Source organism: Canis aureus, chromosome 29, assembly GCF_053574225.1.
Source record: "Canis aureus isolate CA01 chromosome 29, VMU_Caureus_v.1.0, whole genome shotgun sequence".
Taxonomy (NCBI): Eukaryota; Metazoa; Chordata; class Mammalia; order Carnivora; family Canidae; genus Canis; species Canis aureus.
In genome coordinates, this window is record NC_135639.1 from 41,086,397 (window position 1) to 41,103,810 (window position 17,414).

Genomic DNA, 17,414 nt, shown 5'->3' on the forward strand with positions numbered 1-17,414 from the left:
TTCCTCCCTCCCTCACCCCTTTCCTACCTTCCTACCTTTCTTCCTTCCTTCCTCCCTCTCACCTTTGCCCTCTCTAATTCAACATCCCAATGTTGTCTGGTGCTTTTTGTTCTTACCTGTCTTTATGTGAGATCTTTCTTAGCTTCCTACTCCCCATGGGGTTAGGTGCCACTTCTTAGCAGGGCATACCTAGAGCCCCAAATTGGGTTCTTAGCCATGGTTCTGATTCCTCTCTAGAGTTCTACCATCATCAGGGCCAGCTTCATGGGTGTGTGGCCCATGTAATTGTACTTAAAAGGACCCATGCTTCATTTAATGCTCTGATGTCACCATTTTGAGATTCTTAAAAATTTTGAACAAGGGGCCCTGCTTCATCATTTTCCCCCTGGTCACTGTCCTGCCCCATCTCATTGTGTCTTTGTCCCTGATTGCATCAATTCTACAATCTCCCTAGCTCCCAAGTCACCTTGTCTCCAGGCCTTTGATTCCCTATGAGGCCTTGTTTTCCCCTTATTCTGTGGCCTTCTATCCTCCCTAATTTCTGAAACTCTTCCCTCATGACCTCTAGAGTTCATAATCCATGATTAGCAAAATCTCCCTTGTCCTCAACCGATTGTATGGCCATTCTTGTTACTTCTTTCCCTACAGGACACCTGGCTCTCCCCCCGAGTTCCCTGAGACCTGGCAGGCTTCCTAAGCAAGGCCTGATTTTTCTCTCACAGCCCTCATTCTCTCACAGGCCTGGAGGTGTGACAGGTGGCATGCAGATGAGATAGGTGTCTTGCATAGGATTTCATGTCATTGGATTATCTGAACACTGTTGTCTTCTCCAGACCCCCAGGGATCATATTTCGATTATTCTAGATCCTGCTTTACCATCACTCTTCCCAATGTCATCTCAACTATTGGTAATTGCCATATCCACACAGATGATCCTTCCAACACCCAGGTCTCTCAGTCACTTCAACTCCTCCAATAATTTTCCCTCCATTCAACCCAGAGTTATGATTACTCATAACTGCAAAAAAAAAAAAAAAAAAAGAAAAGAAAACACACACACACACACACACACACACACGAACCATAGGTGCATTTTACTGTTTTGTATTTTCGTTTTTAGAGATAGTGTACACCGCAGGTAATGATGAGTATGATGAGTGTTGTGCTATTTGCTTTTGCAGTATAATATATAGTTCTAAATGTTTAAATTACTGTATATGCTATATTCATTATAGGCTAGCATGCTTGTTTTAAAGATTGTCAGTTTATTAAAATCTGAATGTAAGAAAAAAAAAAAAAACACGCCACCCTTAGCACATACTGCTGCCTCCATCTGTGGTTCACTCCCGCACTTTTCTCCTGGTCAACTGGTCAACCCCAGTGTGCTTTCTGAGATTTAGTTCCAGTTCTTTCCTCCAGCCCCCCCATGCCCTCCCCAAGCTGGGTTTGATCTTTTCCTCTGTCTGTGCTTCCCAAGACCAAAATCCTTGTCCCTTTAGTTGACCATCTTTCTCATCAGAGTGTGAAGTCCTTGAAAGCAGGGATGGTCTGCCACCATGTAGCTCAAGTAGCTATGGGATCCCGGGCACATCAGAGGCACTCGGATTGGCTGTGTGAGCCCAGGACACAGCATCCCCCTCACACACGGGGATGGGAATTCACAGCTGGTCCTCCACGGTATGAAATGGTAGTGTAACCTTTATCTCAAAAATGACCCACAGTATGTGTGAGTATGAGAAAAAGCCTGATTTGGAATCAATTTGAGGACTTCTCCCTATAAACAATGGCCATTTAGATGCATGAGGGAAGTGCTTAATAAAATATATTTTTCCAGGGGATCCCTAGGTGGCTCAGCAGTTTAGCACCTGCCTTCGGCCCAGGGCGTGATCCTGGAGACCCGGGATCGAGTCCCACATCGGGCTCCCTGCATGGAGCCTGCTTCTCCCTCTGCCTGTGTCTTTGCCTCTCTCTCTCTCTCTCTCTCTCTCATGAATAAATAAATAAAATCTTTAAAAAAAAAGTATTTTTTTCCTTTGCCTGATGGGTACATCTGACATTAAAGTTCAGCCAATGATCAGTGACCTTGTGGTGACCACTGTAGATTCTGAGCAATAAAGGGCACAATCGTTATATTCCTGGAGCTCACATTCTAGGGGGAAAGGCCCGGTGAGGCCCATCTAAATAATCTGGGAAGTAATTTGGCAGAAAGTAATTGAGGAAGTAATTTGAGAAGTAATTGCATTTGAGAAGTACTCGAGAAAGATTTTGACAGGTTGCCCAGATGGGTGTGAATTGAAGGCTGATCCCTGGTTTGATCTGAGCACAGATCATGGGTGGAAATCCATATTGTCAGGCACTTCTTTTTCTTTAAGATTTATTTATTTATTTATTCATTCAGAGAGAGAGAGGGAGCGAGGCAGAGACACAGGCAGAGGGAGAAGCAGGCTCCATGCAGAGAGTCCAACTCAGGACTTGATCCCAGGTCTCCAGGATCACACCTCGGGTGGCAGGTCGCGCCACACCGCTGCACCACCAGGGGCTGCCCAAACACTTATTTTTCATAAGTATTCCAAGCACATGTCTGTGCTCTCTGTGTACTGAAAAACATTCCAGACCAGAAAACAGCAGACTTCCCACAACTGGCATAGAGATAATTGCTCTGCATTTTGTGGCCCCAGTGACATATCTTGTGATGGTCCCTAAATTCTCCCGAAGGGGCAGGTGTCTGTCAGGTGGTAATGAGAACATCTGTCCATTAGTCCCCACTGCACCCCCGGCAAGCTCTTGGACTCACTGGCCCTTCTTCTCTCCAGCCTCTGCGGCTCCGTGAGCCCCTGCACTCCATTCTGCTGACCATGTGCGAGAACCAGCCTAGCAGGCGGCTGCCCTTGCAGTCGGTTCTGGAAGCTTGTCGGGTTCATCGGGAAGAAATGGCTGTCTACCCAGCCTCTGCCAATGTCCACGTTCGACAGCTGGCCACCTTAGTACTGAGCACCATCTCCGAGGTCAGTGTCTACCTGTGCTTCCCAACCCAGCAGCCACCAGCTACAGGTAGTTGTTGACATTTAAATTAGCTAAATTGTAGTCAATTGAAATGAAATAAAATAAAATATTCAATTCCCCTGTCACACCCACCACATTTCAAGTGCTCGGTAGCCACATGTAGCTAGTGATGACCATTCTGGACAGGGTAGATACAGAACAATCTCATCATTGCAGTTCTGTTGGGCAGTGCTGGTGAAGACCTTTGGGGGGCCCAGATTTCTAATGTGGCTGAGACTCTTGGGATCTTTCAAAGAGACTCTTTATATAAAAACAATTGTGTTTATAACCCACGAGTAGCTCATCTATCAAAATTTGACTAAGCCTTGTGTAAGGAGCCTTCCTTGTCTGTGCCTACAGCCCCCGGCTCCTCCCTTCCTCTGATGTCTTGTATCTGCAGAGAGTCCCCTTGTTGCACCTGTTACACCGTGTTGCTTGCTGCCCTGTGTGCTCCCCACTGCCTAGGAGGAGGCTGGCACATAGTAGGCATTTGGCTTAGGTCGGATTCCCTTGAAGCAAAGCCAGAAATGGCGAAGCTTATACATATTATTATTATTATTATTATTATTATTATTATTATTATTAAAGATTTATTTCTTTTAGAAAAGGAGAGAGAGCGAGCGAGTGAGTGCATGAGTGAGATGGGCAGAGGGAAAGGAAGAGAGAATCTTAAGCAAACCCCACATTGAGTGCGGAACCTGATGGGGGATTGATATCATGACCCTGAGATCACGATAAGAACAAAAACGAAGAGCCGAATGCTTAACCTATGGCACCACACAGGTGCCCTTATGCATGTTATTTATTGGGGAAGTGCCCCTAGGAGAGGGGGAATGATGAAAGGAGGACAGGGTGGTTGACAAGCCCAGCCACGAGGTGGAAACAGCCTCAGCCTGGCCCCATGGAGGGTGGGGTGGGAGTTCTGGGGCAGGAATTGTGTCGGGGTTGGGCCCCTTGAGGCTGGGGCAATGCTGGGACTGGGGAGAGGCCAGTGAGGTGTGTGGGATATAAACACATGGAGGTCTGGATTTGAGAGGAACCAGAGGTAGGCAGGGCTGGAGACTGGCTGGGTGGCTGTGCACTTGCCCAAGGTGCAGGCTGGAGAACTGAGACCAAGCCTAATGCAGGGCCATGTGGATGGAGGAGGGGACAGTTGGGGGTGGATGCTGCCTCTAGCCAGTCAGAAAATGCTTCTCACATCCTGTTCCCCTTGGATCCCTTCTGTCTTGGCATCTGAACATGTTGCTCCTATTCATTGAGCCAGAGGAGCTACAATGAAGCACAAATCACACGGTGAGGTCGGGGAGAAACAAGAGAATGTGATATAGTGTTGTATCAGAGAGATGCCAGTAAGGTGATGAGGGAAGGTGACAGAAGGGACACTGCCCTCTGCCTTGAGGGCAGACATGGAGAGGTTTGGAAGTGGAGAGAACATAGCTTTGCATCTTAGAGGCTCAGAGGAGCTCAGCGGGGGGGGGGGGGGGGTCCTAGGGGGTAGGGGGAGCACAGGAACAAAGGCACAACTGTGTAGGAGTACACTTGTTCTGGGGGAGGGGAGTGAATTACATCTAGGGTGCACGTGCGGGGTGGAGTCTGGAGCACGTCTGGTGCCAGAGCACCTTGTTAGGCTCTCACTGTGTAGGACAGACACTTCCGAACTGACTTAATCTGACAGCCAGTCTGTGTCTATATAAACGTCCCCTCTCGACTTTTGGGATGCACTTGACCTTCAGGTGGAGAGCAGAGTTGTGAAAGAAAGCTCCCCTATGCAGCAGGACAGAAGCTACCTGCTCAGGAATAGGCTGCAACAGGAGAGCTGCGAGAACCCAGCAGCATGGGCCCTGGAGCGTCTGCACCCTTGCAGAGGTGGGTACAGCATCCCAGGCATTCCCATTGTTTCCTGTCCTGAGTGGACTGGACGATTCCATGCTGTGGCAGCCGAGAAAACCCATGCAAGCTTCCCTCTTCCACGGAGCCCCCAGAGAGAAAGGGCTGTGTCCTGAGGAAAGCTTCATCTGAAGATATTATTTATATCAAACATAAACTCCTTTTTTATTGAGTTTTAAGTGTCCGAGTTGATAAAACAAATTTCAACACACAGCATAAGAAAAAGAGGTTTTTTTAATTAGTGTCTAGGTGGAGCAGAAGAAAAGCAATCTTTAAGAGACTGTTTTTGTTCTTGCTCCAGTTGTGTTAAAGGAATGGATTTTAGAATACTCTTCAAATCTTCCACTGTTCTCTACTCTTCAACTGAATCTGAGCATTAAGGAGGGCACGTGATGTAATAAGCACTGGCTGTTATATGCAACTGATGAATCACTAAACTTTACCTCTGAAACTAATAATACAGTATATGTTAGCCAGCTTGAATTTAAATAAGGAATTAAAAACAATGTTATTGTTTGCTGTCTCTGAAGCAAGGCACTCTGCCACTAGGTTTTATCTTTCTTCATCCTCCTCCAAAAAAATAAAAATAAAAAAGCTCCCTTGACTATAACTGTCATTTCCATTTCTCCCATGAGCAAACAGACTCAGAGAGGGTAAGTTTGCCAAAGTTACACAGCTGATATCCACACTTCAGTCTGCTTGATTCAAGAAAGCCATGCTTTTCGCCTCTTCCGTGCCCTCCACTGTGCTGTTTGGTTAGTTTCAGAAAGAAGCACAGAGACGCAGAGCTCCCTGGTGCCTGGGCTGAGCACCCCAGCACACAGTCATCACAGCCTCGCTGTCAGCAGGTAAGCAGCAAGCTGTACGGTGTGTGGACCATTCGTGTGGGGACTGCTGTATCTTGCTTCTTTACTGATTACTGATGTGAAACCTTTTGCTTCTCCAGAAAAAGCTGATCCTTTTCCATTGGAAGGTGAAAAAACAACACATTTAAGCTGATACACAGCCAATGGGTGATGGGGACTGTATGGCAGCTGTGCTGTCGGGCCATTCTGTCTCCTCTGGGAATTGAGTTCAGGCTTAGTTATGTAAAACAACATGTTTTCACAACAATCACATTGTTGTGATTACCTGTTGCCTCACAAGGCAGCATAATGACCACAAAATATAGTGCCTAAAAATAATGGTTTAGGGGCACTTGGGTGGCTCGTCGGTTAAGCGACTGCCTCTGGCTGATGTCATGATCCTGGGATGGAGCCCTGAGTCGGGCTCCCAACTCACAGGGGCGCCTGCTTCTCTCCCTCTGCCTCTGCCCTTCCTCCCCCCACCCCCAGTTCGTGCTCTTTCTCTCTATCTCTGTCTGTCAAATAAATAAATACATACAATAGATACCACCTCACACCAGTGAGAATGGGGCAAATTAACAAGGCAGGAAACAACAAATGTTGGAGAGGATGTGGAGAAAGGGGAACCCTCATGCACTGTTGGTGGGAATGTGAACTGGTGCAGCCACTCTGGAAAACTGTGTGGAGGTTCCTCAAAGAGTTAAAAATAGACCTGCCCTATGACCCAGCAATTGCACTGTTGGGGATTTACCCCAAAGATACAGATGCAATGAAACGCCGGGACACCTGCACCCCCATGTTTCTAGCAGCAATGTCCACAATAGCCGAACTGTGGAAGGAGCCTCGGTGTCCATCGAAAGATGAATGGATAAAGAAGATGCGGTTTATGTATACAATGGAATATTCCTCAGCCATTAGAAACGACAAATACCCACCATTTGCTTCAACGTGGATGGAACTGGAGGGTATTATGCTGAGTGAAGTAAGTCAGTCGGAGAAGGACAAACATTATATGTTCTCATTCATTTGGGGAATATAAATAATAGTGAAAGGGAATATAAGGGAAGGGAGAAGAAATGTGTGGGAAATATCAGAAAGGGAGAACGTAAAGACTGCTAACTCTGGGAAACGAACTAGGGATGATGGAAGGGGAGGAGGGTGGGGGGTGGGAGTGAATGGGTGACGGGCACTGGGGGTTATTCTGTATGTTGGTAAATTGAACACCAATAAAAAATAAATTTAAAAAATGGTTTATTTAACTCTTGATTGTGTAAGTTTGGAAATTAAAAAAAGGTTGTGCTCAGCTGGGAGGTTCTTCTGGACTTTGCTGGATGCCCTCATGCATCTGTGATCAGCTGTAGCTTCACCTCTGGGGGTGGCGGGCTATTATCTGGGGGAGCACTGGCTCATCACCAGCAGGCTAGCCTGGGATTATTCTCAAGATGATGGCAGAGTTGAGAGAGAGAGAGAGAGAGAGAGAAAGGAAGGAACAGAGGGAGAGAGATGCAGAGTGCTTGGATCAGGGAAAAGAAGTGGTTGGTTTTAGAATCAGTCAAACATAGATGCTTAGATCTGCTAAAAATCCACATGAGACTATATCTTCCCACATCTGGAACATTAGGAATTTTGAATCTTGTGTATTTATTTCTTTGCATATTGATATTTTGTCCTTCTCTGGTTCAGCCAAGGGCTGTGGTGATACTTGATGTCACATACACACCTGAGGCCTTGACAAGATGCTGTAGGGTTCATCTCATAGTGATTTTTCCTGCTATTTAAAACTCTATTCTCTTTTTTCTCCATGAAAATAGCTTTCTTTCTGTTTCCATAAATAATGTACTTTTTTTTTTTAAACCGAGAAAACGTTTTGAACAATATCTAAAATTCCAAGCCGGAAAGACAGAACCTCCAGTGACCCTATCAAGGTGTTCAGGAGCTGAAGTCATAGGACCTCTGTGTCCTGAGCACAGTGATGCTGTGCTCATTGTGAAGCAGTGTTGTGGGGCAGGGAGGAAATGGACTGTGGCCTTCCACCTCAAACCCCACCCCACTCCTGTGGCTCTGCAGATTTAGTGGCCTCATTGGAAAAGTGGATACAGTAATTCTCCGCATAGGCTTGGGGCAAAGGTAAAGTAGTGGACACACCTTGTCCAGCTGAGCACCTGCGTGTGGTGGGCTGTTTCCATTGTTCATCATCTCTCCCTTTCTTGACCACTGGCTAGTGCTCTTCCAATTGACGTTCCCCAAGAGCTTCAGGATAGACAGTGGTTAAGCTCCGGTTCCACTCTCTCTGTGGCAGCAGAAACCCCACAGCCAGCAACTCCTACTCAAAGGGCTTTTTTGCAAAGAAAAGGAAAGGTGAGCAAAAGAAGACCAAAGGACATTCTCCAGAGAGGTTTGAGAGGGGAGCTATGTGTGGCTGACACAGTAGTTGAAAATGGGCAGGGTCTTCTGGGGGGTGGGTAGGCTCCTTGGGCTGAAATTTACAGAATTAAACTAAAACCAACTTGAAATTTGCAATCTGGGGCAATAGGAGTTTATCAAGTGGGCTTGTGGTAGCAGACACTGTATAGGATAGAAGGTTGAAGATGTCAGGTCCCACCACTCAGGATGTTCATAACTATCAATGTGGGGTGGTGGCAAAACAAGGTATGTGATAAGAGGGCCCAATGTACTTGGAAGGTGCCTTCTGGGCAGGTAAAAGGCGGGAGCAAAGGTATGGGTGGGGCAGAGGAAGAGAGATTCCCCGTTGCACTTGGTACAGAGGGTAATAGGGTTGGGGTGAGTGTGTGGAGTAGAGGCTGTGGAGTACTTAGGCATCCTGCACTGGCTGTGATGTCCAGGCTGACAGGAGGGACAGATGTCCGGTGGCCCCTGCAGTGTGCTCATGCTTCTGGGGACCCTGTCTCCTTGTGAGCAGGTTGGTCTCTACTGAGGGTCTACCCTGCTAAGCGCATGCTAGAGGGTGAGATCAGGGAAGGTCTCAGGGTGCACCTGCTGCCAGAAGCAGCTCTGCCATCAGCCAGCAGAGCCACTTCCAATGTTTAGAAGACATCCTTCCTTGAACAACACTGACATTAGCTGAAAAACTGTTTTAGTGACCATACAAGCCCTCAGTGACCGCGAGGGGATTAGGGTCCCCTGGGGCAGGGATGAGCGCCTGCAGGACAGGCTGTTAACCCAGGAGGCTGTCCTTGCCAGGTGTTCGGCCTGTGCCTCTGTTTTCCTTTGGGAACATCAGACCTAGATGCCCCCAGAAAGTCTTTGTCTGTCTGTCACAGAGATATTTGCTTAAAGCTCCTTAACCAATTGGAGATGAGTTGAGCCTACAGTAGCCTCAGGACGTCCTCCGCGTTGTGGCTCTGGGCTCCCACACTTCCCAGCGTCCCCCACTGCCCTCTGAGGCCCCTCTCAGGTTCTCGTGAGCTTGCAGGGCATATACACAGGGTCAGGGAGTAGGATTTTTTTTTTGCCTTCTTTGGTTTTTCTTCATGATCACTCACTTAGGATGCTGCCACTGGAGATTCTTTCAGGACACAAGTTATGCACTGGCTGGCCTTTTGAAACAGGAGTCTGGTTGTTTGGTTCCCTTGAGGGGCACATTAGTAGGCCCCACCCAGTCCTAACACTCTCTGGTGTTAGATTTGGGAGAGTTTCCCAACCTCTTGGGCCTCCATGTCCTGCCAAATGGGTTGAGAATATGCACCCCATAGGATGATGGCTGGGTCTAACTAATGACAGGTATGAAAGTACTTCCCCATCACAAGTATGGTACGAAAAATGTGAAATTGGGAATAGCTGCCCATGCATGTTATTGATTCAACATACAGAGCTAGAAAAATGTCTCATCTAATCTAAATCTAAAGCTATTTTTATTTTAAAAGGTCTCTGGCATATAACATATATTTGTATCATATAATGTGTTTTATCATTTTCATACATACCAAAGATTAGGTAATGATGTGAGAATTATGACACATATAATGAAGGGGACCCCCAACTTAATAGCTAGGACATCACCAAGAATCCTGTACCTGCTGTTAAGACATCTGCCTTGAGATGCCCAGCTTAAGCTGGGGCTTCAGCCCAGTTAAACCCCTTTTCCCTGAAGCCTGTTTCCTGCAGACTCTGGGGAAGGGAGAATGGGTAGGGGAGGAGGGGAGGGGAAGCCTAGTCCCAGAGCTGGGGGTGACCAGACCCCCTGGAATGTGACTTCTCTCCTGTACCACGAGTGACTCTGGGTTTTTGCCAGTTCTCTATGCCGGAGTTCGTCTTGCTGGCTGGAGAGGCCCCGGTGATTTTGCATCTGGCTGGTTCGATTGTGGTAAGTGCTGGGTTAACTGGGCAGAAGTGGAGGGTGCTGAGCCAAGCATCCTGCTGGGCAGGCCTGGAGGCCTCTTGACTACTGACTAGGGCCTCAGGCTGGGAGGGCCCCGGGGGGGTTCTCGCTCTCTCCTCCAGACTGCTGCTGCAGCCCTCTGCCAAGCTGCACCCCAGCTCCTGGTCCTCCAGCTCTTTCTCTTCTCCTTGAATGGGCCATTCTGGGTGGCTGAGCGGTGGCAGCTGTGGTCAGGGTGGGGCTGTGGAGACAGATAGATCTGAAATTAATCTAAGGAGGGTGAAGCGAGAAGGCAGACCGCCGCTCATCTTTGCACGTGACTCTGCTGACCAATGTCTGATTCAGAGCAATCCCCTTAGCCTGTCTCTTCACTGGATCTGTACCTACCTCTATTCCTTCTTCTGTGTTGTCCCTGGAGGGATAGATTCAGAGAGATAACACCTGGATCCATGATTGAGGACCCTGACCAGCTTGAGCCCTCCCAGAAGGTGGAGCCTGAGGGGCAGCTGGGATTTCATCAAAGGAGAGGCATCTAGACCTGCCTCCCAGCCTTCACGGTCCCTGTGGAGCCTGGCAGAGAGTGTGGATTTGAGTCTAGTTCTGCTTCTTACTAACTTTGGCACCTGTCCCTTGCAATCCTTGCCACCCCTTACTACTAACAGGTCCCCTCACTGTCTCTGAAACACATCTCTCCGCTGTTGTATAGGAATGCTAATGTACATATCTCTTAGGTTGTTTGTCATTAAGTGATACAATACATATAAAGTGTTTAGCACAGTAGAGAGCCCACAGCAAAGACTCCATCATATCTTGTAGTTATTTTTACAATTGATACTATTTATTGTTTTCAGACCAAAAAAGGGAAATCCTATTTGGCTCTCAGGGAGCTCTGTGTAGTGCTGTTGAGTAGTCAGTGTCTGGAGGTGAAATGTGACATTATGTCAACAGCAGGAGCAATCTTCAGTGCTGTCATGTCCTTCATCAACCTTGGAGAGCTCACCTACTTTGGCTTGGCTTACATGAAAGGTAAGTGGCTCCTGGGTAGCCCATAGCTGGCCTGGTGCTTCATATAACCCAAATATCTGGGTATCTGGACACTATTCCTTCGAAAAAAATTGCTTGAGGTAGGGATGCTTCATCTTGCACATTTAGACCATCAGCTAGCATGGAAAATGCTTCAAGTGCTCATTGCAGAGTGTCAAGGAAGTGCAGAAGATTATATTGGAATCGTGTGTGTAAGATGGTGTGGGTTTCTGCAATGTGCTGGGTCTGGTTGATCAATCTCAAAGCATTGATGTCAGATAAGTGAATGTTGAAAGCATTTCCATGTAGGTGGGAATATGAAATGGGGCAGCCACGTGGAAAACAGTATGGTGGTTCCTCAAAAAGTTAAACACAGATTTACTACATGATCTGGCAATTCCACTTTTGTGCGCACGCCCCACATAATCAATAGCAGGGTCTTTTTTTTTTAAATTTATGACAGTCACACACAGAGAGAGAGAGAGAGGCAGAGACACAGGCAGAGGGAGAAGCAGGCTCCATGCACCGGGAGCCCGACGTGGGATTTGATCCCGGGTCTCCAGGATCGCGCCCTGGGCCAAAGGCAGGCGCTAAACCGCTGCGTCACCCAGGGATCCCAATAGCAGGTTCTTCAAGAGAGATTTTTATACCTATGTTTGTAGGAACATTGTTCAGAATAGCTGAAATGTGTAAGCAACAGACGTGTCCATTGACAGATGAATGTGTATGCAAAACGTGGTCTATATACATAATGGAATGTTATTCCACATTAAAAAAGGAAGGAAATTGGGAAGGCTGGGTGGCTCAGCGGTTAAGCGTCTGCCTTCGGCTCAGGGCGTGATCTTGGAGTCCTGGGATCGAGTCCCACATCAGGCTCCTCACAGGTAGCCTGGTTCTCCCTCTACCTATGTCTCTGCCTGTCTCTCTCTCTGTGTCTTTCATGAATAAATAAATAAAATCTTTTTTTTAAAAAAAAGGAAGGACATTCTGGCATATGCTACAATATGGATGAACCTGGAGGATGTTGTGCCAAGTGAAACAAAACAGTTGCAAAAAGACAAATATTGTATGACTCCACCTGTGTGAGGTACCTTGAATAGTCAAAATCATAGGGACATAAAGTAGGATGGTGGTTGCCAGGGGCTGGGTGGAGGGGCCTGGGGAGGTATGGTTCAATAGGTTTAGAATTGCCATTCTACAAGATGAAGAATTCTGGGGCTGGATGGCAACAGCATGTTAATATACTTAATAGTACTGAGCTGTACATTTAACTATGGTCAAGATGATAAATATGTTATTATGTATATTTGACCACAATAAAAAATTTGAAAAAAATTCCATCTAATCATACAGGACTGATGGAAAATCAGCACCTCACCCTGGAGCCTAAGTTAAGAATTCATTATAAAGATGCTGAAGGAAAGCCTTCTTCCTTTTCCCCCCATCTCTGCCCTTCCATTAAGAGACTCCTATTTCCATCTCCACAAATATGCCTTGCTGTTGCTGAAGCCCTTTAACTTCTGTGTGGGATAATGGCAAGGAGGCAGAGTTGGGATCATATGGGCTTTCAGGTTCACCCCTGGCTCTGCCAGCTGATCTTGCTTAGGAGTCCTAATCTCGGTGTTCTACTCTCTAATCCCCAATGGGAGGAGCCTGGGGGTTATTCAGTGTGCCATGGGTGGGGGTAAACTGGGGGTAGGGTGGGGGTATCCTCTCCCCAAGGCTCTCCACAGAACTCCAAAAGAGCCCTCTCCTTTTTTTAAAAAAAAATTATTGGAGTTCAATTCGCCAACATATAGCATAACACCCAGGGCTCATCCTGCCAAGTGCCCCCCTCAGTGCCCATCACCCAGTCCCCCCACCCCCTGCCCAACTCCCTTTCCACCATCCCTTGTTCATTTCGCAGAGTTAGGTGTCTCTCATGTTTTGTCACCCTCACTGATATTTCCCACTCATTATTTGTTTCCCCTTTATTCCCTTTCACTAATTTTTATATTCCCCAAATGAATTAGACCATATAATGTTTGTCCTCCTCCAATTGACTTACTTCACTCAGCATAATACCCTCCAGTTCCATCCACGTTGAAGCAAATGGTGGGTATTTGTCATTTCTAATGGCTGAGGAATATTCCATTGTATACATAGACCACATCTTCTTTATCCATTCATCTTTTGATGGACACGAGGCTCCTTCCACAGTTTGGCTATTGTGGCCATTGCTGCTATAAACATCGGGGTGCAGGTGTCCCGGTGTTCCATTGCATCTGTATCTTTGGGGTAAATCCCCAACAATGCAATTGCTGGGTCGTAGGGCAGGTCTATTTTTAACTCTTTGGGGAACCTCCACACAGTTTTCCAGAGTGGCTGCACCAGTTCCCATTCCCACCAACAGTGTAAGAGGGTTCCCTTTTCTCCACATCCCCTCCAACATTTGTGGTTTCCTGCCTTGTTAATTTGCCCCATTCTCACTGGTGTGAGGTGGTATCTCATTGTGGTTTTGATTTGTATTTCCCTGATGGCAAGTGATGCGGAGCATTTTCTCATGTGTGTGTTGGCCATGTCTCTGTCTTCCTCTGTGAGATTTCTGTTCATGTCTTTTGCCCATTTCATGATTGGATTGTTTGTTTCTTTGGTGTTGAGTTTAAGAAGTTCTTTATAGATCTTGGAAACTAGCCCTTTATCTGATATGTCATTTGCAAATATCTTCTCCCATTCTGTAGGTTGTCTTTTAGTTTTGTTGACTGTATCCTTTGCTGTGCAAAAGCTTCTTATCTGGATGAAGTCCCAATAATTCATTTTTGCTTTTGTTTCTCTTGCCTTCATAGTTGTATCTTGCAAGAAGTTGCTGTGGCCAAGTTATAAAAAGGGTGTTGTCTGTGTTCTACTATAGGATTTTGATGGATTCTTCTCTCACATTTAGATCTTTCATCCATTTTGAGTCTATCTTTGTGTCTGGTGCAAGAGAGTGGTCTAGTTTCACTCTTCTGCATGTGGATATCCAATTTTCCCAGCACCATTTATTGAAGAGACTGTCTTTCTTCCAGGGGATAGTCTTTCCTGCTTTGTCGAATATTAGTTGACCATAAAATTGAGGGTCCACTTCTGGGTTCTCTATTCTGTTCCATTGATCTATGTGTCTGTTTCTGTGCCAGTACCACACTGTCTTGATGACCACAGCTTTGTAGGACAACCTGAAATCTGGCATTGTGATGCCCCCAGCCATGGTTTTCTTTTTTAAAATTCCCCTGGCTATTCGGGGTCTTTTCTGATTCCACACAAATCTTAAAATGATTTGTTCTAACTCTCTGAAGAAAGTCCATGGTATTTTGATAGGGATTGCATTAAACGTGTAAATTGCCCTGGGTAACATTGACATTTTCACAATATTAATTCTGCCAATCCATGAGCATGGAATATTTTTCCATCTCTTTGTGTCTTCCTCAGTTTCTTTCAGAAGTGTTCTGTAGTTGTTAGGGTATAGATCCTTTACCTCTTTGGTTAGGTTTATTCCTAGATATCTTAATGCTTTTGGGTGCAATTGTAAATGGGATTGACTCCTTAATTTCTCTTTCTTCAGTCTCATTGTTAGTGTATAGAAATGCCACTGACTTCTGGGCATTGATTTTGTATCCTGCCACGCTACCAAATTGCTGTATGAGTTCTAGCAATCTTGGGGTGGAGGCTTTTGGGTTTTCTATGTAGACCATCATGTCATCGGCAAAGAGGGAGAGTTTGACTTATTCTTTGCCAATTTGAATGCCTTTAATGTCTTTTTGTTGTCTGATTGCTGAGGCTAGGACTTCCAGTACTATGTTGAATAGCAGTGGTGAGAGTGGACATCCCTGTCTTGTTCCTGATCTTAGGGAAAAGGCTCCTAGTGCTTCCCCATTGAGAATGATATTTGCTGTGGGCTTTTTGTAGATGGCTTTTAAGATGTTGAGGAATGTTCCCTCTATCCCTATACTCTGAAGAGTTTTGATCAGGAATGGATGCTGTACTTTGTCAAATGCTTTCTCTGCATCTAATGAGAGGATCATATGGTTCTTGTTTTTTCTCTTGCTGATCTGATCAATCACATAGATTGCTTTACGAGTGTTGAACCAGCCTTGCTTCCGGGGATAAATCCCACTTGGTCGTGATGAATAATCTTCTTAACTTACTGTTGGATCCTATTGGCTAGCAAAAGAGCCCTCTCCTAAATAAAAAAGAACAATCTCTCTATGCTTTGATATGATGGACTGACCTTTGCCACATCTTTTGTAAAATGTGAATAGTAGAATCTTTAGGAAACATCATATTTTTTACATAAATTTATTTTTTATTGGTGTTCAATTTGCCAACATATAGAATAACACCCAGTGCTCATTTTTATTGATCTGTAACATGCATCCTACATAAAGCCAGTGTACTTGTGCTGAGTCCAACTTGCCCTTATCTGAGGCTGCTTTCTCCCAGTCAGGTGTTCATCCTGGACCCTTCCATGTGGACATAGTAGAACTACTTACCTGGGGTGTCCTGGGTAAATCATTCAGAAGTCACCAGTCTGGGGTTTGGAAATAACCCACCTGGGAGGTTTTGCTAGCCAAACTGTAATGGAGACCTGCCTACATCTTGGGGAGAAGTGGTCCTAAGGGAAGATTTAGTTGTTGTGGGGAATCAGATTCAGCAACAAGAGCTGAAGGCAGAGGAGCAGAGGTCTGGGTGCTGCATGGTGAAGACTATTTGAACTTCTCTGGGAAGCTCCTTCTGTCTCCCCAGCATGTTAGCTTTTGAGAGAAAAGGCTGGTTATCACTTAACAGGTCTGCTAACTATAACTTGGCACAACTCCTGTGCCCAGGCAACCTCCTGTTGTGTGACTCTGGGCTGAGAGGGTGAAGCCTGGAGAAGGGTATGGATGGGGCAGAGCAGGGTTGGGGCAGGGAGTGGGAGGGGGTCAGGCTTCACCTTGAAGAGGGCAGAGGGGCAGAGGCAGTGCCTGCAGTGGCAGGGGCTGGTTCATCCTTCCTCATAGAGGTGCTGATGTCCTGAGCTTGGATTGGAGCCTCCAAGATGGCCACATTCAGGTCAGAAGGCAAAGGTGACTCCACTCATGCCCTGTCTTCATTTGCTGGGGCTGCTAAAACAAAATATCATGGACTAAGTGGCTTAAACAACAGATCTTTATTTCTCACAGTTCTGAAGACTGGGAAGTCTGAGATCAGGGTTGGAGCGTGGTTAGATTTGGGGTTCTGGTCCTGGCTTGCAAGTGGCCACCTTCTCATGGTGTCCTTACATGACAGAGAGAGTGAGCCCTGGTCTCTTCCTCTTACCACACTAATCCCATCATGGGAGCCCCACAATAAATCTAATTACCTCCCAGAGGCTGCACCTTACCCCCACTATTTTGGGGGTAAGAACTTTGGGGAGGTGCAAACATTCAATCCATATTATGCCAATGCCTGGGGAAGATTTGGGGATGGTCCAGTTGAGGCTAATGGCTTGGCACACAGCAGGAACGGAATGAATACTCATTCATCTGTTTTTCACTTTATCTGCATATGGCGGTAGCTGAAAAGCAGCTCTTAAGTGACATCTTCTCTGAGATTAATAATCACATTCCTCCTCTTGATGCTGAGTTTCTCTTCTTTGACTCTCTCCTCTTTGTCTTTGACTTCTGGCCCCTCACAGACCCAGAAAAGGTCCTGTGGTGCCAGGTGTCCAGAGGACTTACTTCCTGCTCTCTCCTGCCCTCAGATGTCTCTTGTTTGACATTCTGGGCAGAGTTCAGGGCTGTGGGTCTAAAGGGGTGGTGCCTCTCTGACTGCTTTTCCCTCTCTACTTTTATTTCAGGGAAAGAGTTCTTTTTCTTGGACAATGAAACCAGGTTGTGCAAAATAGCCCCTGAAGGTTGGAGTGAACAGCCCCAGAAGAAGACCTCCTTGAATACCTTCACACTCTTTCTGAGGATAAAGTTCTTTATCAGTTGCTGTGCACAGCTCCAGTGAGTGCTCCAGAATTCTTCATTTTTTCCTTAAGGGACCTGTGTATGTGCTGGCTGACATTAGAGTTATAAATAATGGGTAGCAAGTGCTGGGTGAATTGTAAATTACGTATAAATAACAAGTGTCATCATGGTTGAGCTTGTTGATTAGATTTCAACATGACAGAAAAGGGGCAAATCAGAGTTTGGGCCCTGACAAAAATGAGAACTTGCCCTTTTGTTTCAAACACGGCACACTCAAAGTCAAAGTTCTCCCCTGGCCCCAGTATGAGCCTTCCTCAGCAACCCAGTGATCAG

General features: G+C 46.2%; 1 protein-coding gene across 1 annotated transcript in view; it reads left to right on the forward strand.

Annotated features, from left to right (window-relative positions):
• The window catches only part of FRMPD2 (FERM and PDZ domain containing 2), a 113,387-nt gene that overhangs the window by 35,750 nt on the left and 60,223 nt on the right, over positions 1–17,414 (forward strand). The window contains 7 exon segments of the mRNA XM_077878645.1: positions 2,814–3,005; positions 4,776–4,908; positions 5,690–5,777; positions 7,997–8,132; positions 10,027–10,098; positions 10,965–11,139; positions 16,967–17,117. Coding sequence (XP_077734771.1) covers positions 2,814–3,005; positions 4,776–4,908; positions 5,690–5,777; positions 7,997–8,132; positions 10,027–10,098; positions 10,965–11,139; positions 16,967–17,117 — 947 coding nt within the window.